At 34.1% G+C, this 25,221-nt stretch overlaps 1 protein-coding gene across 4 annotated transcripts in view; it reads left to right on the top strand.

Annotated features, from left to right (window-relative positions):
• LOC136038665 (uncharacterized) overlaps window positions 1-23,940 on the top strand; it is a 206,537-nt gene extending 182,597 nt beyond the window's left edge. For all 4 annotated transcript variants that reach the window (XM_065721938.1, XM_065721937.1, XM_065721936.1 and 1 more), the window contains one exon: window positions 17,893-23,940. In XM_065721938.1, the coding sequence (XP_065578010.1) occupies window positions 17,893-22,670 (4,778 nt within the window). In that variant the 3' untranslated portion in view covers window positions 22,671-23,940. The remainder of the gene's footprint in view (window positions 1-17,892) is intronic.
• Window positions 23,941-25,221: the final 1,281 nt, after the last annotated feature.

The following is a 25,221-nucleotide window of genomic DNA, read 5'->3' as shown; positions in this document are numbered from 1 at the left end:
AGTTGTTGCCACCAAAATCGGGCTAATTCCTCTATAATTACCACACTCATTCTCATCAATTTTAATAAAAAGGGACTTTTTCAAAGATCATATTCATCTTCTTCAATAACTTATCTCTAGTCTCGTAACCACCAAATTTAAGAAACTCATTTATCACACTATCAGGATCTAGGGCTTTATTATTTTTTAACCCTTTTAATACTGTCATTAATTTTTTCTCATAAAATAAATCTTCCTTCACATCCAAAGAGTCGCAAACTGTTCGCCAAAAAAGTTCTGCCCATCTCTCTTTAATTCTTTCTGTATCACTAGTTGTGGCTTCGTTCCTATCTTTAACTAGGACTAGTCCAGTTTGACCAACCACCCTCAATTTATTAACAAGCCAGCATAATATTTTACTATTACTCTATCTGACTGCATCTTCCAGATCTTCGCCAGTTTTTATCCATGGCCTCCACTTCAAACCCTCTTAATTCATATTTTTAAACTTTGAAAGTTAGTGTATATTTAATGCTCTAAAGCTAGTAATGTCCATTAGAATTCCTTAGAGTTTATGTAATAAACGACTTCTGTCCTGTTTTTGCATTAATTCTGATTTTTGGCGAATACTGTTTTAGATTTACAAAGCTAAAATTCGCCCAAAAGGTATTACCTTAAGCCTCTCCTTTTTTAATGAAAGGATTTTCTTGGATTCTGAAAGATTCATTTAGTGGTAATTTATGCCTTTTTTTGGTTGATACTAGAGCAAACTTTTCCCATCAGAAAATCCTAATTCCATCCTAACCAGTAAACGACAGCCTGTATATATATACAATAAATAACAGATAAATCTCACCTCAGAAAAAACTGGATTGATCCCCATTTCATTGCCACAGAGATTACTTTTCTATGAGAACAGGTACACCTGTATTTTGTCCTTCACTGATGCCCAATCTTTTCTTCTTAAAGAAAAGTTTTAATTAATTTTTTTTAAAGCCCTTGATAGCCTTTGTTGGTTATATTAAGGAGAATCTTTTAATCAAAGGCAGTGCTCTAGTACTGCATAAGTAAAGAGCCATAATCCTTCAATGTATAATTTTGTTTTCACCTGGCCAATTCGTATAGAAGGGGTGGTTCTATAAACTTTGGAGAGGGCTCATTAGATTGAGAATTGACATTTCTAGTGGAATCTCGGATCCCAAAATGGATGGATGTATCAAACCTTCCTCCCGTGTCCTTTTTGTTCCAGGGGCAATTGATCTAAACTTTGTAACCTATCCATTGTTGAGAGATCTTTTTTAGTAGATTATCGAAAAGGGGAGACCCCCCTAAATGTAAAAACATTTCAATGTAAATCACAAGTTCAGATTCAGCACTAACTATAATACGCAACCCCTACCTTACACTCACTATATTTAAAAGTGATGACTCACTATACTCCCTTTTACTTCTGTTAGTTCTTTTCAGTTTTATGATGATTATCTTCTTTTTGTTGATCTTTTGGCAAACAAAACCACACTATTGGAGCCATGTATCGTTTTCAATGAAATAAAAATGAAACTCCAAGCATTTTGATCCCTCGAAAGGTGCGAGTAGGAAGTCAACACTCCTGTTTGTAAACCTTGATCAGCCTTGTAAAATTTCTTGTTGCCGGTATTATGACAAATAAAAAACACAGTTGCTCAAAATAGAAATTATTTTCAATAGCGTACAAATGACAATCTGGCTTTCGGAGGTTATGGGGGGCAGCACTCCTGCTCCTGTTTGTGTTAAACACCTATTTGTGGTGTTTATTAATTTTAATTTCTGTTCGTTTTTAGATTTACTAATTCATGTATAGCAGTATCTGTTATTTTCATATTTTACGTGATTATACATTTAGTTTCTCTTCGGGTTTATATTTTACTATCGACTAATAATCATTTTCGTTTGTTATAAATTTCAATTATTACATGGCTATATTTTGCTCGTCTTAGGTTTTATTAGCCTACTGCATTTTACTTTCTTTTGATAAACTCTTTTTTTGGAAAATATTTTTGTTTATTATTAATCTACAAGTATAGGATTTATTCCTACGTCACATAAAATTTCTAGTAGTATTTCTGCCAATTTAGAAGCAGAGCAGACCAGAGCAAATTGTAGCCTCACTTGCACAAGACTGATCGTCTATGTACATTGCCTTTTCAATAAATGGGAGTTAGAAGTTGCATTAAAAATGTCTACCAATGTTAGTGTTCAGATCAAGGATATATTCAGGTATTATTTTGAAGGGGAATAAGTTAATATACCCTCTCCTCTCCCGCCTAAAATTCACATTATAAAAAACCATTTGAAAATACAAGAAAATCATAGAGCCTGAATATTTCAGGCAAGCCGAATCTGGAGCTCCTCTCCCTGGATACATAATTGCTCGCTAGAAACATTTCTTATTTTTTAATTTTCCTTTTAGCAGCTATTTGATTATGAATCTTTCTTCTGGAATGTATACGAGCAATAATTAGTTCTTAAGCACGTGATGCGAAAAAGGAATAGATACCTTTGAGTACCCATTTCTTTAAGTAGTCGGAAAGTCACGTCCGTGATTAACAATCAAAATGTGAAGTTGGAAATTTTATGCTTAGTTTTGATTTTAAATTTTAAGAGGGCAGGAACAAAAGGCACACTTAGCTTTGAAGTGGATTCGAAAGCCTCAGTTTCTTTTGTAGCGGTAACCAAAAGAATGACAACAAACAGTTTATATTAAAAACATAGTAATTGTAGGAGCTCGTAATCCATGGCACGCGCACCCCTGTGGTAGGTTGTGATCTAGCCCACATACAGAGGACATATTAATGAAAAATTCCATATGATATTCATAATGGCACTTTACAAACACGACCGTCAACTAGGAAATAGAGTTAACCCACTTGTGACTTAGCAATGCAAAAGTTATTATAAAAGATGTTGATACGTTCATGAAAATTGCTGGAGGGCATACAATTAAAACATTTCCTCAAAACAGTCGAAGAATAACAACTAAACTACTTCTATTGTTCCTGGGTTTCTTAAAATTTCTTTAATATTCCCCAAATTTCCCGAAAGATAATTGATTACCTTGAACAACAAGTTTCAAAAATCAAAGATATTAATGAAGTTTAAAGAAATTCTGTTCTCCTCAAGCATTTTAATCAGTATAGGGGGCAACACTCTGATGACTACACCCGAGGCTCTAAAGATTGCCTATACTCCAGACGTACATCCCATTTACATATTAAAAAGAGTTTACCTTATTTGCATATTACAGACAGTACACCTCATTTCCTTATAACAGACTGTACACACTTAATATTAAGTAATCCAATGACAATTCTATCACTAAATTTTCATCCAAGTTGAATTAGCCTGAACCGGTTTACATTATCTAAACTTTACTACACTCAGTGAATATAAAGGGGGATTTTAAACGCACTTTATAATTTGAACCGAATTTTAATAAATCAAAAAGCAACAAGTCTGCTATTCCTTTTGTCTGATGACATGTACTTGGGTAAAGTAAACCGGAAAATATTTGTCCCCATTGAGTTTATGGCATTATTATGGCATTTTCTAGAGAAAACTTATGGTTGTCCCTGTCCCACCTCCAAGGGCCCCTAATGCCCTCTCCAAACTTTCTACCCCCTCCGTCTTTTTATAACTTAGAATTAATTTTTAACATTGATTTTTCTTTAACTTGGAAATCTTATCAACTTGTTTTGGGACTTAGAAATTTTTCAAATTTTTTTCATGTATTAAAATGACATAAATATAATTATAACAAAAGGAATTCACTTGCGATATTTTCGGTTATGAAATATTATTAATAAAATCAGGATTTTATTTTTTAAAATTGTAATGAAAGTCAATGAATGATTTTCAAGAGGGATTTTCAAAAGTTAGAGATCTATTAACAAGATTTTTTACAGCGATCTTTATTTCTGGTGAATTTCTTGACACCATTCTGACTACTCGTTAATTCCAAGATTTTTTTGTTTTGGTTTCGAGAATTTCTTGGCCTGGTTGGCATCATTCCGGTGACAGCCTTATCACATTGATATGCTTGCTAAGCATACTGTTGATGATATTACACAATGAATCCAAGCAGAGCCATCTGGTGAGCTTTATTGTCATTAATTGAGCAGTGATTGAATTGCCAACATGTCTAGCAAAAGAATTTATGATAAGGATTTTAATACATCAAAAGTTCAATTTCTGTTCATAATTCTTCCAAAGAAGAGGAAAAAGGTCACACTTTAGTTCTAAATTTTCCAAGGAAGATTCACTTCTGTTCTTTATTTATTCAAATAAAACTAAATTTAAGCTAAAAAACAGTTTTATTTTATTTCGGAATGAGAAAACGAAAATGGAATATGTATGCTTGTCATTATTTTTTTTTCTTTGTTAAAGGTGAATAGATTTTTTTTTGTTCGTTTGTATTTAACAGCTTGAAAGTCAAATTAAAATGAACAAAGCAGAACGAAAATCTTGTGAAGTCTTGCTACCTAGGATTTGTTTCAAAGCCAGAGACACACGAAAGTGAATTACGGCCCAATTGTTGCCATCTATTCCAAATATTTATTGATGGCAGCATAATTAGTTAGGTTAGTTTACATTAAGTCAACTAGTTTTATGCTAGGTTCCTTTTGATTAGGCCAGCATGGTGGGAAATTTAACCTAACCTAAACGAACCTATCTTAGTTTTAATGTATCAAAATACACACGGATAAAATACATTTGATTTTCATTAATAATATTTGATCATTTAAGAAATTTGGGATATAGTTTTCATGAAAAAAAAATCGCACGGTTAAAATACATCTTGTATTATTAGAAATATTTGAGCATGTAAGAATCTTGGGTTTTAGTTTTCTGAAATAAAAATACACGGTTAAATGCATCTGATTTCATTAATAACATTTGATCACTTTAGAAACTCGGGTTTTTAGTTTTCATAAAAGGAAGGCACACGGATAAGACGTATATTATTTTATTTAAAGTATTTGAGCATTTAAGAAGCTCGGGCATTAGACTGAGGAACAAGAACACTTACGGTTAAAACATATATTATATTATTTATAATATTTGATCATTTGAGAAACTTGAGGTTCAGTTTTTCATAAGAATAAGCAACGCACACCCTTAAGACAGATTTTATCTATTAAAAATATTTAAGCATTTAAGAAACATGGGTTTTATTTTTCAGAGATAAGAAAAACACACTTAAAATAAATCTAATTTGTTAATAGTATTTTATCATTTAAGAAGCCTGAGTTTTGTTTTTCATGAGAAGAGCGCACTCAGTAAAAATACATCTGATTTTACCAATAATATTTCATCATTTAATAAACTTGGTTTTAGTTTTCATAAAAAGGAACGGACACCGTTAAAATACATCTTATTTTATTAAAAATATTTGATTGGTTAAGAAACTTGAGTTTTAGTTTTAACAAATAAGGACGAATATGGTTAAAGTACATTTGATTTTATTAGAAATATTTGATGATTTAAGGAATAGGTTGTAGTTTTCACAAAAAGCAACGCATACGATTATAATACATCTGATTTTATTAAGAATATTTGACCATTTAATAAACTAGGATTCTAGTTTTCGTTTAAAACCGCAAACGGTTGAAATACGTCTTACTCTATTAAAAATATTTGAGGATTTAAGAAACTTGGGTTTTAGTTTTCAAACTAACGAGCACACATGGTTAAAACGCATCTGATTCAATTAATAATATTTAATCATTTAAGAAACTTGGGTTTTAGATTTAAGAAATAAGCAGAAATAGGGTTCAAATAAATCTTATCTTATTAAAATATTTGATCATTTAAGAAACTAAGGTTTCATTTTTCAGAAATAAGAACGCAAGTGTTAAAAAATACATCAGATTTTATTAATAAGATTTTATCGTTTGAGGAACTGGGGTTTTAGTTTTCTTTTAAAAAGAAAACGTAGGTGGTTAAATAGATCTTTATTTATTAAACATATTTGAGCATTTTAGAAACTTTGGGTTTAGTTTTGATGAAATGAAGCACAGGTGGTTAAAATATATTTTACTATGTTAAACATATTTGATCAGCTAAGAAACTAATGTTTTAGTGTTCAGAAATAAGAAAAAACGGTTAAAATGCATCTAATTTATTAATAATATTTTATCATTTAAGAAACTTGGGTATTATTTTTCATAAAGTGAACGTACATGGTTAAAATGCATCTTATTTTGCTAAGAATATTTGAGAATTTAGTTTTGGTTTTATACTTCAAAAGTAAGAACACATACGGTTAAAATACATTTGATTTTATTAATAATATTTAATCATTTGAGAAACTTGGGGTCTAGTATTCACAAAAAAGAACGCACACAGTCAAAATACATCCCATTTTATTGAAAAATATTTGAGCATTTAAGAAACTATGATTTTGGTTTTCAGAAATAAGAGCACACACGTTTAAAATACATAAAATTTTATTACTAAAATTTGACTATTTAAGAATTTTGGGTTTTAGTTTTCATCAAAAAGAGTGCACATGGTTAAAGTATATCTAATTTAATTAATTATATTTGAGCAGTTAAGTAACTTGGGGTACAGATAGGACAAATAATGACGCATATGATTAAAGTACATTTGAATTCATTAAAATATATGATCACTTAAGAAACCATGGTTTTAAATTTCATAAAAAATAAGAACGCGCACAGTTAAAATGCATCTGATTTTATTAAGAATATTGATTATTTAGGAAACTTGAATTTTAGTTTTCAGAAACAAGAACACATAAGCTTAAAATACATCAGATTGTGTTAATAATCTTTGATCATTCAAGAAACTAGGGCTCCAGGTTTCATAAAAAAGAGTGCACACGGTTAAAATAATCTTATTTTATTAAAAAATATTTGAGCATTTAAGAAAATTGGGGTTTAGTTTTCAGAAATAAAAATACGTATGGTTAAAATACATCTTTTGTTTATTAAATATATTTGAGCATTTAAGATACTTGTGTTTTAGATTTCAGAAATAAGAAAACACACGGTTAAAATAAATCTGTTTTATTAAAAGCAGTTGATTATTTAAGAAACTAAGGTTTTAATTTTTCATAAAAAGGAATGTATATGGCTAAAAATAACTTATTTTATTATAAGTATTTGAGCATTAAATAAACTTGCATTTTAGTTCTCAGAAATAAGAATGCACACGGATAAAATACATTTGATTTTCATTAATAATATTTGATCATTTAAGAAACTTGGGGTTTAGTTTTGATGAGAAGAAATGCCCACGTTTAAAATACATCTTGTTGCATTAGAAATATTTGAACATTTAAGAACTTTGGCTTTAGTTTTCTGAAATAAAAACACACGCAGTTAAAGTACATCTGATTTTGTTAATGATATTTGATCAATTAATAATTACGGTATGTAGAATATCATCATAAGAAATGAAAATGAATGCTTTGAATCCATCCAATAAAAATCTTCATTATTTTTTCTCTTGAGATGGCACTTATTCCATTTTGGAGTAGTATTAATTTGTTAAAAAAAATTTAATTTGTTAAAGTCCAAAAAAAGATTGAAAAAATTGTTAAGTTAAAAAAATAAGTCAAAAAAGAAGAAACAAATGTCATTACAAACATTATTTTTTTAATAGGAAAATCACGAGTAATATATGTATATCCTCTTCGTTTCATATTTCGAAAATAGCACAAGTGAATTTCTTTTGTTATAAGTATATTTTATATCATTTTAAGACATGAAAAAACTTGAAAAATTCTTGTTAAAAAAATTCAAAGTTTAAAAAAAAGTCTTAGCTAAAAAACGAGAGGGTCAAAAAGTTGGGGTAGGGGCGTGGGGTTCCTTGGAGGCGGGACATGAAAGGACCATAACTTCCCTCTAAAAACGCCATAATAATTGATTTATAGGGGACAAAAGTTCGCCGGTTTACTTTACCCAAGCGCACGTCATAAGAAAAAAGGGGTAGTAGACTTGTAGCTTTTGATTTATTAAAATTTGGTTCGCATTATAAAATGCGTTTGAAATCTTGTTTTATATTCACTCAGAGTGGTAAACTTTTGATAGTGCAAACCGATTTCATTCAACCCGGATGAAAAATTTATTCAAAGAATTGTCGTAGTACAGGCAATCTTTTGAACCTCAGGCGTAGTCGTCAGAGTATTGCCCCCTATACTACAATTTTGAAGTGACACATGCACCTTTTGCTGCAATTTTAACCAATGACTGCAATTCCGTTGAAAATTGTTCGTCCATATGTAAACAATCCACGTTCGTCCGGTGTCCATTTTCTCCCTGAATCATTCTAGAAAAAATGTTCAGAAGCCACCAATTTAAGCCTTAACATAAAAGGGTTTGATAATTTTTTGGATCCTGTTTTTCAAAAATATAGAAAAAAATTGGGATACTTCTTTTTCTTGGTTCAATATTTTGAATAGTTTACGGATGAAAATTGATTTTTCTTTTGAAATCAGCACCTGGACTAGATTCAAATTTGTTTCGGCTTCAGAGCATTTTGGGGGGAAGTCATTGCTTTCCATTTTCTTCTTTTCTTGCACAATTAATCAAATTGGAATATGGTTAGGGTGGCAAAGTTTATCTATATTACTATACCTCAATAAGCGGATAATGTCAAAGAACAATCTTCTTTTTTTCCTGTCCAGTCAGTGTGTATTCAGAAAATTCACATATACATGGACTATCATAGGAAAATCTTCCTTGTTTCATCAAGGACGAACACAGAGAATATTTTACCAAAAAACTAAATTTTGCAATTTCTAAAAACCTTGATAATAGTATTTTATTATATTTGTACGTGTATTGTACAGGTTAGTACATTTTGACAAGGCCTGTTTCTATAGATCCGATTGGTGAAAGGCTTCTTCTCGAAAAGTTCTTTGGTAAAGTGAACGTTTGGCAAAAGTTGATATCCTTGACCTCGTGGGATATTCAGTTGACTTAGTAAAGGGTGAAGTTCTTCCTATGTATATTACTTTCACCTGGTTCTTTCATATGGACAGGGTGGTCTATATGAATGGACCATCCCGTCCATATTCCAGGGTCATGGAAACATGACAAGGGGAGAAATTGATCAAAATTTACCACTCCTCTGTCCCTTTTGAGGGCCCAAAGAGATATGAGGGTAAACATCTCCCTTTTGTGCCCTATTGTTTTAGAATGCCCCCAAAACCCCTCGTCCTGTCGTATCAAGATTTTTGGGTAACGATTTTTTCAGTATAGTCAAAACATATAACAAGTAGATCTCCAAGGTCCACTTGACCTCGTCATTCTTAAGCATGCTTTGTAGAAAAAGTCGGTATGTTGTGCCTTAAATAGGCGTTAAATATGCAAAGATTTTCCAGATTTTCCCAATGGTACATTCTTGTAATTAAATATTTCTGATCTAGGACAAATGTTAAAAAAATTCCATGAGCTATATTTTTTTTTGCGGCGGTGAACTACTGAGGTAAATCGAAAGATGCTATGTTTACCCAGGTTGTCATAATGACATGTCTGCCAAAGCTTAGGTGACTATATTTGTGACTAGTGAGAAAGAAAACCTTCGAAACCAACCAGAATGAAATCCACCACCAAGTGATATATACGTGCTTATCTTCTTTTTGTTTTAGGACATCTATTAAGCTTAGAGGGGATAAGGAGTCTAAGGTCCTAGGGTCCTGCTTTAAACCCTTCAGTTATGATCCGAGACCTCAGAGTATCACCATAGGCATGTCAAATACACTAACCAAAGAATCCTTCGATCGTTCAATTCACACACACGATCAAATACCATGTGTTGAAAATATGCTTGTATTTTTGTTTCATGACAGTCAACTGATCATTTAAGACCTTTCTGAAAATTACATAAGAGCAGTCATGAGCTGAGAGAGGGGCAAGTTGTCTATGCTTAGGGAGTTTGAAGGGGGTTTAGGGAGCTTTTGCCCCAGATTGTAAGTGTAGCTGGTGCATAAACACAATTATGTAAGATGGAATTAATAGTAATAGTAATGAATAAAAAAAAACATTTTCTAAATGATCCCTGAATTAATCATGTGTCGAAAAAGGCACCACATATATTCATGAAGCTGGGCAGGGAAAGGTGCTCAAAACCCGACGGTTATTTAGACCACAATCTTTTTACGATCCAGATGTCCACAAGGTAAAACAAAGCAAGCTTTCTGCGAAGGAATATCCAGAAAATCTCTGATCTATTAGACTATTTTCATAATTTGGGGCCCTTTCCCAGGTTATTCACGGATCACATCACCCCTGAAGTATTTTTTTTTACCTTTTAGGCGTCCTTATGAAAAATGTTATCCTAAAATTTGATATTTGATGCTGTTTTTGGGCTTCATATGTGCCCAGGAGCATCAAAGCTGTTTGGAGTTGGGCTTGCTGTTCTTCGTTGTATGAATTCGCGAAATTTGGGGGACAGGACCATCCGTATTTACAAAAAACATAAATGGAGGGTTTTTTCTTAATTTTTCAATGAAAACACCAAAAAAGGTATTTGGCAATGAAAATAACCCAAAGAAAGTGTAATTTCTTTACAAAAAAGGTTAGATTTTACAGGAAAATTACCCTTTTCCCCAATACAAACCTCTTTTCGTTCTCTGGTTGGTTTTGGCACTTTTAAAGGGGATTAAAACTTATGATTTACTTTTGAAAAATTGTATCTTTCTACCATCATCCATTTACTATTAAGGCTGAAAAAATATGCATAGAAAACGCAACGCTCTAAGTCTGTAAGTCAACACGGTTGCACACTTAACGAACCGTGTAGAGACAAGTTGTGCAGTAAATGCTCTATTAACTAATTATCAATCTCTTTGTTAGTTTCTTAGTTGTCTTACTTTCGTTGTCAAAGTAATAAGTAAAGTGGAATTCGTTACCTAACAAAATTAGGAGGCATTGGAAATTCTCAAATAGGGTGATTGGTCTTGGTGACAAGGAATCCATAAAGATTTAAAGATATTGTTTGTTTGTTTTTGTTTTTTTTTCTTTTCTTTTCTGCTACGTGCTTTGGCTGTTAATCCTTGAGGCTAAGACACTTTTAAATTATTACCTGGACAAAAAAAGCTTAAAGTATGTGTACTACTTCCTTTACTACGTTGTCAGAACTCCCCCATTATTGTCAATTTCGAGATAAAAACTAAAGGGTCTAAATTCCCATTATTTAGTTCTGTCGAATCAATACACGTAAATTTATATTAAAGGATAGCAACAGAACTAAAATATCGTTTCTGTGCAAATGATAAGATTTCTTTTTAAACTTCTTAAACATCAATTGTATAGCTTAACGATCGAAAGTTTACACTATTATTAATATGTCACTTATTGTGCAACAGTTCTTCTTCTCTTGAATTCTGTTGAATTCGAAATTGCAATTTGAGAATTTCAATCACCAACACTTGTTGCATTTTTAATGGCATTCCATGTCCGGGTTTTGCATGAAAAATTACATTTGTAAACATTGCAGCTATTGTACTGATTGAGACAAGCTATCATGTTTTTCTTGAACTTATTATTTCAGTGTCTCTTACCCATTATCAAGTTTCCTATATTGACTTGAGAGGGTGAAAATTCTCCATATTAGATTTTTTTTTTGTTATTAACTGTGTTGTGTTGATAAAAGGATTTTTTGGCTAGGTTAAAATGTACGGGTTATGTTTCCGGGTTGAGTGTTCCAAGTCACCTTGAGAGGTCTGAATTTTGCCATAATGAGTCGGGAGGAATAAAGTTTCTTGAGGAGGCTGTGGTTTCATAACCTTCATATGCGTGGACAAAATGGAATTCTGTAAAAAGGCTTTAGTGAATATCATAAAATCATAAGGATTGTATCCAATGAAAGCTCAGATATGGGTGGATAAAATAAAACTTAGAGAAAAGATATTAATCGGTGTTTTGCATTTGAACATTTTCTTCTGTATGTACTCTTTTTCGGATGGATAAAGTAGAACTCTGAGAAAATATTTTACAGCACATTTTGCAATCAAAAACTTTTTCATCGGTATGGACTCTTCACGTGTGTCGATAAATTAGAGCTAAATGAAAACAGTTTAGCACTTACCACACATTTAGGATTTTCACCTGTATGAGCCTTCATATGGTTAGATAACACGGAGGATAAGAAAAATGCTTTAGTGCAAACTTTGCATTTAAATGGTTTAATTCTTGCTTCCTTCGCCAAAGGCTCTTTTACTCGAATTTTTTATTTGGTATCATCTGAACTAGGAGCTCTTTGATTATTCTATGATTCAAAGTCGTCTTCTTTCACTAGAATTCCATTTCCGCAAGTGCTGCTTGTGCTGGATATAGAATGTGTTCCTCCTCTCCCAATTTGATTGACAGGTGCCAGCTGTAATGTATCCTTTTTCTTGTAACTCCTCAACTTTTATTTTCCTCAATAGACGTTCTTTTAAGTATGTCTTTGAGTCTTTTAATTTACCATGATGACATGTTCTGATTCCTTCAAGAACTATTTTGAAAGTCACTAATAAGAACGTCTTCACTCCCTATGCTACCAGCTTTGTTGAACATTCCAGAGAATTTCATTTGTCATCACTTGCAAAAATATATGCGTCGAAGGTTCAAATGCAAATTTGAAACAAAATTTAATTTGGTCTCCTCAGAGCCTTTTATCTTAGGGCTTGAAGCAGAGGTGAAATTTCACAATGCTGAGGAATTCTGAGGTTATTAGAGCGGGAATGGAGTCTGTGAACGTGGATTGGGGTCCCTGGAAAAATGAGCTATTAATAACTACAATTTTATTGAAATAAACGATTGGCAATTAATAGGGTATGTAAGTGGTGTTGGGGAGTGTGTATTTGGGTGATTGTCTTGTCTACAGTAAGCTCTTAAAAACAGTAAGCTCTTAAAAGAATGCAGTTCTATCAGACTTTCTAGAGGTACATGGAGAAAAGTGTTCAGAGGGGGGGCATATTATCATTTCATTACAATAAGTCTTTCAAAATTCCTTTAGTCCCTTCGAATTTCTTTGTCTTTTCCAATTCCCTTTACTACCTTCTGGCGCGCTCTAGTTCTTTCGGATGTTTTAATTAATTAGCTGTAGGTTTAGCCCTTTCTATATTTCTGTTTTGTTCCTTCACATCTGCTCAGGCTACACCAACTTTCATAGTCTCTTCTAATGTTTCTAATCTCGTCCATCATCTTTCAAGTTCCAGCTGCCTTCCTTTACTACCTTCCAAGTGGCTGTAATCCTTTCTCACTTTTTTTTATTTCCTTCCAACTTCACTTAGGCTATACTAACTTTCATAGTCCGTTTCCGAAGTTCTTGGTCTTCTCTAGCCTCTTGAGTCAAATTTGACTTCCTTTGCTGCCCTCCTACTTCTTCTACAGTCTTCTGACTGAATCTAGTTCTTTTCCGACGTTTTTAGCTTCCACCACCTTTCCTTAGGCTATTCCGATTCGTATAAGCATTTTTTACGTTCTTCGTCCCCCCAGCCTCCTTTTGTTCCTTGTGACCTACTTTACTCCTTTTCTGACTTTTTTTACTTCCTTCTGAGTCTCTCTAGTCTTTTCTGACTTTTTGTTTAGTTCCTTCCAACTTTTCTTGGCTATTCAGACTTTCATAGCCCTTCTTCGGCGTTATTGGCCTCCTTTAGCCCCATTTATTCCCAAACAACCTCCTATACTGCCTTCTGACTTCTTTTACAGCATTTCAATTTACTCAAGTCTTTTTCCAGTTTTCTTGGTACCCTTCCAATTTTATTATGCTATGTATTTCATCCTTCCTTTGCAACTCGGAAAAAAATCTTTTATTTCTATTCAGGCTCCACTGGAAACTCTTAGCCAATTGACTTGCTCTAATACGCAGCCTTGCTTTCCCTACATTTCTGTCCCCGATTCTTCCGTACTGTTTCTACTCCAAAAAACAGCAGGTTGTCGATATTCGTTTCCGACTCAGCTATCTTGCTTGCTCTGGTCCTCGTCGTTACAAACACCCCAACTTGAGAATATATACTGAGACTGCAACCTATACTGGAAGTTCAACAAGTAAACCATCTACCTCTCTTCCTCTTGCGTTCACTTCTGCCACAGGAATTCATGTTTGTCACTATATAAGCCTGCTCATCTTAAGCTTCTATGCTTCCTCCCAGCTACATGACTCTTCTAATACCAACACTGAATGGAAAACTGTACCGTTCACTCCAATCTCCGACAGAAGTTTGACGTTTCTTCCGTTTACTTTGCCCTGAAACATGGCTGCTACCCCTGCCAACTCCTGGTAATCCGGCTATTCCCAGCTATCTGTCAGGAAATATTATCGTGCCATCTTTGGCTGCTCTTGTCTCTTTGGACAATTCTTTACAAAACTTGACGTGTCATCACAAAAATTATGCTCTTCCCTTTCCTAATCGTTGACTTTCGTGCTGGCTTCCGTACCTACACTCATCTCTCACCTAATAACTGCTCTCACCTCCTTCATGTTTGCTGTCAAAAATGACTTCATGTTTTGAAGACATGTTTTTTGCATGTTCTCTTTCTGGTTGAAGTGCTGTTCTCTGTCTGTACCAACAGTCTTCAAACAAAGTTTAATTGTTTTACAAGCTAGAGCACTAACTTCAGCAAAGGAAACGGCCTCTTTTAGAGTTTTAAACTGCCTCTCCAAAAGGGCTACCTACAGGTGGCACGGTACTGCCTCCGTGAACTGCACCACCTTTAAAGTTCAAAATTGCCTGTATTCCTTCAACGGCACAACCACTCTAGCTGGCTGGCCGTTTGTTGCCGCTTGGTTCTCCGCCTGCACTCTCAGCGAGGTCAGATTGATGTATCTATAGAACTTAGATACCAGCTTCCTTCTAAATTCTCCCTTTCTTCTTATCTTCTACTTCCGAAGCGTATACGGTACGTTTCATTGGTCAATGAACACTTCTCAAATATTGATGTCTAACCACATTATAATCAACAAATACATCCACTGAGACTTATTATTGTCTCCAAAGCAGGGCCCAATAGAACGGGATAGTCCCCCTGTTCCCTAAGCATATGTTTAGGAACGCGTAGTCCACCTTTACCTAGGCCAGCCACCCACTTGAAATTGCGGTGCTAACAAACCTGCTTAAAAATGAGTCAATGTTGTTACTTCCTACCATTTTCATTAGCTTGGGCCTAATTATGGTTCGTATTAATACTGGCTGCCACTGATTTACTGCAGGTCGCACGGAGGAGGTTATTGTCAAGACATTCAGTGCTGCTGTAAGCTGATTAAACTAGGGTTGCATGCATTGGAATTGAAATCATGTTTTCCAGGACTTTAATACTTGCTGAAACTTCGGGCAATACTTCTATTATTACCTTTCCTTCGGTCTCTACTGTCCTTGCCTTACTCTTTTCTGTCGCAAAACTGCCTCGGGCAGAAACTTTGAAGTTGTAATATTTCCTTGTTAGAACTACTGCACCTCTTCGTCGATTTCTCAGCTACGCTTGTAACCTTTGGTACCCTTGGCTAAACTTGTTGTATCGTCATAAAAGGTTCTAATTTAGTCCACCTGTTAGGAATCGTAGATCCTCCGTCACTTAGAGTAATTGGTAGTTTTACGTGAACTTGACCTGTAAAACTGGACCTAGTTTGTCTCACTGACTCAATAGGATTTTTAGGCATATGACTTTGCCTACTCTAGGTTACGGAAATGAGTTTTTCTTTCACTCAAATTTTCGTAAAAGCTATCCAGAACCCACGAAATCTCTGCCGCCCCTTATCACTCCAATTACCGGCAAAATCTCGCCACACAGTTTTCCTAATCCTAACCTTTTCCTCTTAACTAATTTAATTTAGTCTTGTAAAAAGTGCAAAATGCAAGAGTTTAACTTAGTTATATCACACCGTCAAACAATCTTCGCAATCAAAAGAGGGAATGTTAACCGGATAGGAAAACGAGAAAATTCGACAATGCAATATTTCGAATATTCAAATATCATTATTCCTCAATGCAATAAACTGTAAAGTTTAGACTCAAAAGTCTAAACGGAAAATAGAATTCTAAAAAGCTGTAAATTTCGGTAGCGTGATTTAATTTATTAAGTGTAGATTTTTCTTTAATACCTAAATGGAAAACTGTAACGCCGAAAAACAGTAAAGTGTTGGTATTACGGTTTAATCCATTAGGTTTGGACTTTTCTCAAAAGCCTGAATGGAAACTTGCAAGTCTAAGAAAAACTCAGAATTTGGGTAGCGTGATTTCATTAGTTACCATTAGCTCAGGGTTTCTTCAGGCGGGTCACTTGCGGGAATAGCAGACACTTTTGCCTCTGCTAGATCCGCCGTTCGACGCCTCTTCAAACTGAGAGATCTTATGCCTCCGCCGGACAATAAATCCGGCAACTATTGCCACAACAGCCAGAAATCAAAACACAGGTCCAACATCAATCCAAACGGCAATCCATTTTGGTTATCTAATCTCACGGACTCCAGAGATTCTAACAGAGATGCCTGTTGTTCACCGTCCAGGAAAGGTATTATTCATATATCAAAAATTCATATGAAAAGATTCATTCAAAAGATACATAGCTCTCGTCTCGGTTTTCCGTCAAAATATGTAAATGACCATTTTAAAACTAAACGCTAATGAACTACAAACCAAGATAATATCATAAAAAGAAAATAAAAAGTGTTGAAAAAACCATCAAATATATATATAATAATTTTTTATAGATTTACTCTTACAAAAATCAGTCTTTGGTACTATTAAACTGAAAAGGCAAGTTTTTTCAACTGAAAGTAAGGAGCAACATTAAAACTTAATATGAGCAGAAAATATTACGTATATGAGGGGGATCCACCTCCTCGTGAATAGATCGCTTTTTGCGCTAAAGTTTGAATTTTGTTCCAGTTCTCTAAGAATGATCCCTGAAACACAAAGGGCGTTTAAATAGAATAAATAGCTCTTTCGAAAGTACTAAAAATACTTTAGCGCAAAGAGCAAGGTATTGACGATAGGGTGAAGCCCCCAATATACGTAATAATCTCTGTTCGTTTTAATATTTAATGTTGTTCCTTACTTTCAGTTGCAAAATTTGTTTTTTTTTATTTAATTTTTGATAGTTTTTTTTAGATAATACTGGGAAATCTAGCCCACACTTTATGAAAATTCGATTCCCCCCTAAAAAATTGCTCAATGGAAAGATCCTCCCATGTAACCCCCAACCCCCACACCCACCTTCAAAATTCCCCCGTGAAAACGTCTGTATACTTCCCAATAACCATTGCTATATGTAAACAATGGGCAAAGTTCATAGCTTGAAGCCCTTCCCGCTAGGGCTGTGGGGGATTAAATCGTCCTCAAAGACATAGTTATTAGATTGTTGACTATGCTGAACAAAATGGCTATCTCAAAATTTTGATCCGGTGACTTTGGGAAAATACGAGCGTGGGAGGGGGCCTAGATGCTCTCCGATTTTCGGTCACTTAAAAAGGGCACTATAACTTCTAATTTCCGTTTGAATGAGCCCTCTCACGACAGTCTAGGACCACTGGGTCGATACGATCATTTCTGCGGAAAAAAACACGCATCCGTGATATGAAAAAATACAAAATTCCACATTTTGCATATAGAAACTTGAAACCTCTAAAATATGGTTCTCTGATACGCTTAATCTGATTGTGAGATTTTCATTGAGATTCTATGACTTTTAAGGGGTGTGGTGTTTCCCCCTTTTTTCTAAAATAAGGCAAATTTTCTCAGGCTCATAACGTTTATATAAGACGTATATAAGACTTAACCTACTTAACCTACTTGGTCACTCCTTACTTACAATTCGTTACAACGAAATGTTTGATTGATGGTATTTTTACCATGCTTTGAAAACGGCACAGAGTCATTATATTCTTTTAAAACATAAATTACAGTCTGTTCAATATTTTCAGGTGCGTTTGACTTGGCTCGGCCTTTTTCAAGCACAGAGAGGACTGAATGGCTTACCTCATCGATCAAACAAGGGCGGCAACTGCAAACAATGAACCCTTTAAGTGTCGTTGATGAATTGTCCCCAATGACGTCAAAATCATTTAGTGCAGATGATGGATCGACTGAGGTGGAAGAAGAACTGTCAACTCAAGATGAAACTCATGAAAAACTTCATTCCCACCATAATTCTGACAATACATTAGCTGGCTATTTATCACTTGCACCGAAGAGTCAGTCCCCAACTAAATCTTCTGAACTTCATAACTCACTTCATGATAATGATTACCCTTGGACTGACTACTCAACTTTAAAAGATGATAAGGAACTACTTCAGAGTACACAAATTAACTCTTTCGGCCCAGATCCAAATGTGTCTGATACAAATCAAAGACAGTTAGGATCTTCTTCTGATTCAACTGAACTACTGTTACCAATATTTAAATCTGAAAATTTTTCTGAATACGAAGCTGATAATCTAAGTTATAAATCAGCTTTAAAAGTATATAGTACTTCTCAAATTGACTCTTACGGTGAAAATCAAAATGTCAACGATATAAGGCAAAATAAACTAGAAGCAAGGCATCATACTTCCAATACACTTAATCAAACCTCTAAAAGTGACAGCACTATTAGTGTCCCTTTTCCAGTTGACCTGACATCTGATAGGAAAGAAATATACATGCCAAACTTGAACAATCGGCAAAGAATGCCTGATTTATCTACTGACAACATCAGAGTACCTAATGAGAAATGGCCTTTTTCGAGATCTTTTTGGTCATATCTAGATAAAAATGATAACTCTTCACACATCGATAGACGGCAAGAATTCCAGTTAGCTAGTTTTAATAGAAAACCACAATCTAAACATGAGAGTACATTCCAAAATGAGATTAAGTCAATTAGCAGAGAAGACACCTCCGGAGAAAAGAACCCAGATACAAAAAAAAATCGGCATTTACAGTCTTCTCATAGCATAGACCATGGGGATGTTTTTACTGGTATACCACAGACCACAGACACATATCAGAAAGTTAATTTAGTGGAAAATTCTGAAAATGATAAAGGAGGAATTTTCACCTCATTGAATATAAACAATGACTCAGATAAAATGAGGAAAAACTTCAATGATCAAAAAGGTGTTTATGTATCTATAGACAGGGTGAATTATTTAGTCAGAAAGGAACCTAAAAATGGTAATTATTTACGGACAAGTTTAGAAAGAAAGCGAGAAGAAACTAGTGCCAATTTTAAAACTGCTGGAAATATATTAGGGAAAACCTTTTCAAACTTTTCAACAGCTTTTCAGAGTGAAACTGCCACAGGTAGAAAATATTCTTTAGAAAATTTGATTCATCATCAAAACGAGGAAATTCTAAATAAGAACACGCTGCAACATCAATTCGAAGATGAACAAACTTTGATTACTGAAAATACACCTTATGACTTTACTACATCATATCCAACGTCTCTTTCTTCTCTTGAAGTATTAAATAAAATACAATGGTCGCCAGTAGAAAAAGAAACTGCCAACTTTATATCAGATACTCTAGAAGAAAAATCAGCCAATTTTGAACTCCCACTTGATCTACAAAAAGATAGTGAAAAACTAAAAGAGGGCTATTTAGGTTCCGGTGAAAGAGAAACAACTGCTGATCCTTCTTTTCATAGCAACAGAGGAAATGTCACAACCAGTTTAAAGACGCAGCCCTTTTTAGAAGATATACTATTTAAAAATCAGAGTTTACATGAGCCGTCAAGACAGAATGAAAAAAGGATGAATAAAAGCATTTTCCCGGAAAATCAATCCTTTTATTTTCGCCACAAGGAATTCCCGATTCCAGATGACTGGGAAATAAAAAGCGCAGGAACAACCATAAAAAAGGCGTTTGATATAGGACATATTCCTGATGTTCTGTCTGACATTTATGATGTAAGAAAGAAAGGAGAGAAACCAACGATGTTCAAAAATAAAAGCCGTCTTTCTATACAAAACATAAATGTTGATATTTTCGGTATTAACGGAAGTGTCCAAGTTTCTAAAAAAGATGAACTTACGCCCGATAAAGCAAACGAGAAATCACCAGTGGATATAAAATCTGAGTCTAGTAAAGATGCTTTGAGCACATTATCCGAGAGAATTTTGAGTTTAATATCAAGATCATATCCAAACTATACTGACCATGATACTATTGAAGTATATTTACGTTTTGAAGTTCAAAATACTTCTAAAAGCGATAGCAATGATGAAACTTTCTTCTTTAAGAAAAAGCAGGACCTTAAAGACATATCTAAGTCAGTAGACTTTACTAGTATCCAACAAGATCTAAGAGTAAGTAATATAACAGAGCTTGCAGATCTCTTCGCCTTTTTTCTGGTAGTTGATCCTCATAAGCGAAACAAAAAAACTTATAAAAATACACTCCCTAAGCTTATCAACCATAAAGAGCAATTTGGACCTCAAAAGGTTCTGCCTAGTGACAGCTTTGCCTCTAGGAAAATTACTCTACCGAGCATCACCACTTCAGAGCCAATGAAAAGCTCCTTATATGACCAGCAATTAAGCGGATCAACAGAAACTGCTTGGCTAGATTCAGAACAAGCATATGATGAAATTAGTGTTTTGGATACATTTGGCGAAGTTCCAATATCATCTAAGAAAATGGAAAAAGAAAACTTCCACTCGAAAAGAGCCATATCTCGTAATTGGAATATCCTCTTGAACAAGTCGGAAAATGTTCAAGGCTCGGGTTTTGTATCTATAGCTAATTGGCTACAAGAAAAGTCTTTATTTAGTCAGATATTGGAAAATCGGGATGACATCCAGCAAACAGAAGGGAAATCTAGCATGGTTGACATAAATCCCCTAATGAAGGGTAAGATTCAATCGCTTCGAGATTCTGAATCTAGGGATATAAAGTCATTGAAGACTGAAAACAAAAATGAACAAACAGTAGATAAACATAACAGTGACAGAAAAAAATACACAGTTTTGGATTTCAGATTACTACCAATAGACTTAGGCATAAAAGAAAAAAACAATTTAGAACATTACAGGAGGAATGTTTCCGCACCCTCCATTTTTTCCCAAAATAAAAATAGTGAAGATGTAGAAGATAAAAAAGATGGGATTGAGATTGCAGACATTTACAAATCAACAACTTCTCTACATGGATTTGATTTGAATTCCGCTCAAGTCAGCAATCCACTTAAAAGTGAATCTTCAAATTCTCTCACGAAAGAAATATCTTCACTGGAAGCCCGTATATCCCCTGGGAATCAAGAAGTACTTTTAGCAGATCAAATAGTTTTTCCACTAGAACCAGATAGGAAATTTTCTTTTGAGCTGAAAGTGAATAATGCGTCTTGGGTTGAAGCTTTTAATTTTTCTTCTATCTCTAAAGATACAATTCAACAAAAGACAAATGCCTTTCAAGAAGATGGAGAAGAAATAAGGAACGAAAATTTTTCTACAAGTACTTTAAAAGTAAATGCACCTGATTATCATTTTAGTAGATTAGAAAATAATTTTAAAGAGAGTTTTAACTCTAATCGCTCGAATCTGAAAATGAATTTCTATCGAAACTTGCTTAAACCTGAAAATAACAAAGACTTTCATAAATTGAACAAAAATAAGATTTCCGAACGGATTCCGTTCAACATAACATATTCAAGTAGTAAAAAGGATTATGTGGCTAGAGACACCTTGCCAACTCAGCATCATGAAAATAAACCAGTCTCAATAAATTCTATATTTGTTTTTTATACTTTATTTCCTCCAACAATTCAGGAAAGCGTTAAAGCTGAGGAGGACAGTTTTTCGTCCCATGCATCATTTTTACAGCAACGTACCCGTAGGGGCCAAGAGACTATAAGCAATAAACCACCTGTGTACACTTGGCCAAGAATTGATAAAAGTATTTTAGAGACATCTATTCCTCCAAATAAATCTGAAACTGAAGGTCCTGATTTTAACGTTAATGCGTTGCAGCCAATATCGAAATCACATACAAAAAGGGACATAATGATAAATACTGTAGATAATCTCGATGATGCGGATGATATTACCCACAGGTGTTGGCCTTGGATTGTTTTAATTCTCAGTGGAAATCTGAAAATTGCAGCGATGAGGGAGCTTGATTTTCCATTGTATTTGCGCCTCAATTTAGCCGCCAGATTTGATGGCTCTCTTAACGATTATTTTGTGAATAATGTCACCTTTTACCCTATCCTGGCAGCTAATATTAGTGTACGGACAGAACTATACGCCAAAACTAAACGGACGCTTTGCAAGGCATCAAATATCCCTCTTATCCGCCTTAATGGTTATGATTTCAGTGTTATGAATGTAATTGATAACGTTACCATAAGTAATAGAGTAAATGTATTAGAGAGTGAATCAATTGTAAATAATTCTAGTATTTGGAGGCAAAAGCCAGTTTTATTGAGTGCTATTGGAACAGTGGCGTGTTTCTGTGCCGTGGCTGTGATACTTGGAGCTATTCTTCACTGTCATGGGACACATGAAGCTGAGCCTTTTTTAATAATAAATAGCGTGAGAACTAAACCTCCCCCACCCCCGCCTGTAATTTATTCTCGACGCCTTGCAGAAGAAATGAATTTTGGTTATTTTAGACGAGTGCTTAAGCAAAATCATACCAAAAAACGCGATAAATTTTCTTCATTGAGTGCTAAGCTAATTTTAAACGACTTGACTTATAAAAATTCATTCTTTGAGTGATTTATTTTAATTCTTGTGGGCTTAAAATCCCATTGGCTTTGGAGTCAATCTCCTAGCTTAATTTTTGCAGTTTTGCCTAGCGCTCAAATTTTGAAAAGACTTAGGATAAATCCTTCATGAAATATCCTTTTACTCTTTTTTATTAATTTGGAACCTCATTTCTAAGTAGATGCTTCACGCTGTTTATCTCTATCTCTGTTTCTCTGTCTCTCTCTCTCTCTCTCTCTCTCTCTCTCTCTCTCTTTCTCTCTTTCTCTCTCTTTCTCTTCTACCATGATTTTATGTCATTTTATGCTCATCCGCTGAAAATATACATACTGTATTTTGATTTTGAATGGCCCAGTTTTGCAAGAATGGATTATTTATTTTCGTCAAGATAAGTGAATGGTTTTATTTATTCACTACATAATCCATGAATAGAATTCAGCTTCTTTCGCTATTACTCTCAGGTTTTAAGCCTCTGCTTACTCCTTATAAAGTCTCTGCTTCGTAGAAATATGAAATCAATTAATGTGTCATAAAGTACTCCAACAAGCGAATGGGATGGGTAACAGACCAATTTGAGCTCAAATATTGTTATTTCTTCCATGTCAATGTCCAAGTGGGTTTTAGTCTACTAAGTCTGTTGGGTGTTTCAACTTCTAATTCGGTCATAGTCTAACTAAGTTTTTTTCTTATAATATTTGGAGATATTCCAATAAATTAGAAAAATTGACAAGTTATATAATATGCTTGGAAAAGTTTAGCTTTATGTGTCCCAATACTGTTCTTGTGAACATAATTCAAGGTTTTCTTATCTTGCATGCACGGGCGTTGGGCTGTGCCTAGAGTAAACAGACTAAGCCTATTATATGTATTTTTTGTGCTCAAACTGTTGATTTCAAGGGGTCTTTTAAAGACAAATTGCCATATGAATTTACTGATTCATAATCCCATCTTCTAGTGTTATGTAAAAACAAAATAGTTTTCTTACGATATCCGGTTAATTTGCTTTTAGTTATAACCGTGACACACCAAATTAAGTAGGCAAGGTAAATGTTTACTTTAAATCCTGGATATCAAATATAGATGGCGATAATGCTTTTCTGCGCTATCTATTAGCATGATTTCTGTATTTGTTTACCCTAGAATATTGTCTCGGCATGGACCTGCTTCTTAGGATCTTATGGGAGATGTGTCTTCAACTGTTAAATTTATGTTATTACTGATCCGTTGTTATCATGTGTACATATACTGTGTATAAATATTGTAAATAAAACTTTTATTCTGAGTTTCCTCTTAAGTAGAACCGACTGGTGGAGATAGTAGTGATTCAGACAGTTAAAGGAACATATAGACATGGTCTTGGGTTGAAATATGGTGTTTTTGTTAAGTGATTTAAATGCCCAGGTAGGTAGAAATAGAGATAGAAGGTACCCTAGCGTGGGTATATTTGGTTAAAGAAATGAAAACAGTAATGGTTACAGTCTGCTGCAATTTTGTAGGTATAACAATATAGTTGTGAATGCAAGAGTATTAGTGAATGCATGGTAATTATATGCGGTAAGACAGCAAACTTTGTTGATTACATGATAATAAGTCAAAGACCTGATTATAAGTCAAAGAAACATTTTGTAACATGTTTCAAAAGGGTACAAAAACTTCAGAATAGAGCTGTAAAATTATTATCGGAATTTTATGATTCTGATAATGTTCCTGATCATGAGCATTTCAAAAAGAATAAGTTAATGGATGTATCTCAAATTCGTGATTACCAGGTTGCGATTTTCTCGTAAAAATATTTGAATCACCTGCTCACCCCTGCTTTTGAAAATCTTTTTACTTGTAATAGAGACCATCATGATCATAATACAAGAAAAGCTGATAACTTAACTCATGAGTTTAGGAGTACTACTCGGGCATCTTTTGTGATTCGCCATTGTGGTCCCCATGTTTGGAATATTTTGCCCGAGGGTGTGAAAAATGCGCCTAGTCTTCTGGCTTTCAAGTCACGGGTAAAGAAGTTTCTTTTATCTCGTGAATAATTTTGATGTAAGCCCTGTTCCAGGTTGTCATTCTAGTCAAGGCATTTCCCTGATTTACTTGCTGTTAATTTCTGTTAATTTTTTTTATCTGTCTTCTTCTTGTCTTTTTCCTCTTTCTCTTTTTCTCCTTCCTTCCTTCATCAGTTGAGTTTCTTTTGTATTGAGTAGCGTGATATGAATGTGTTTTTAATTAGCTGAGGGTGATAACCTCGCTTGCCTTTACAAGCTTATTGCCTTTCTTGGCAGGCGAATGGCGAATAGTGTTTTGTTTTCTTTTCTGAATAAATGTATACCTGTATTGATGTTAAAAGTAAAGATAGCAGTGTCTATGGTTAATTTAAAGCAGACTGCACGGTGAGAATCTGAGAGAAACTTTCTAGGAATAGTTGGATACTAAACTGGACAGTTTAAAATTTGACAATGTAGAAGCTGGATAAAATAATCTTTGTAAAATAGTTTGTAAAGTCGGTGATATTGTCTTATAAAAGAAAGTTAGGAACGCAGCTAAGAATATTAGTGAATTTTAT

The sequence above is a fragment of the Artemia franciscana genome, chromosome 18 (genome assembly GCF_032884065.1).
Source record: "Artemia franciscana chromosome 18, ASM3288406v1, whole genome shotgun sequence".
Classification (NCBI taxonomy): Eukaryota; Metazoa; Arthropoda; class Branchiopoda; order Anostraca; family Artemiidae; genus Artemia; species Artemia franciscana.
This window is presented reverse-complemented; position numbering and strand designations above follow the sequence as displayed.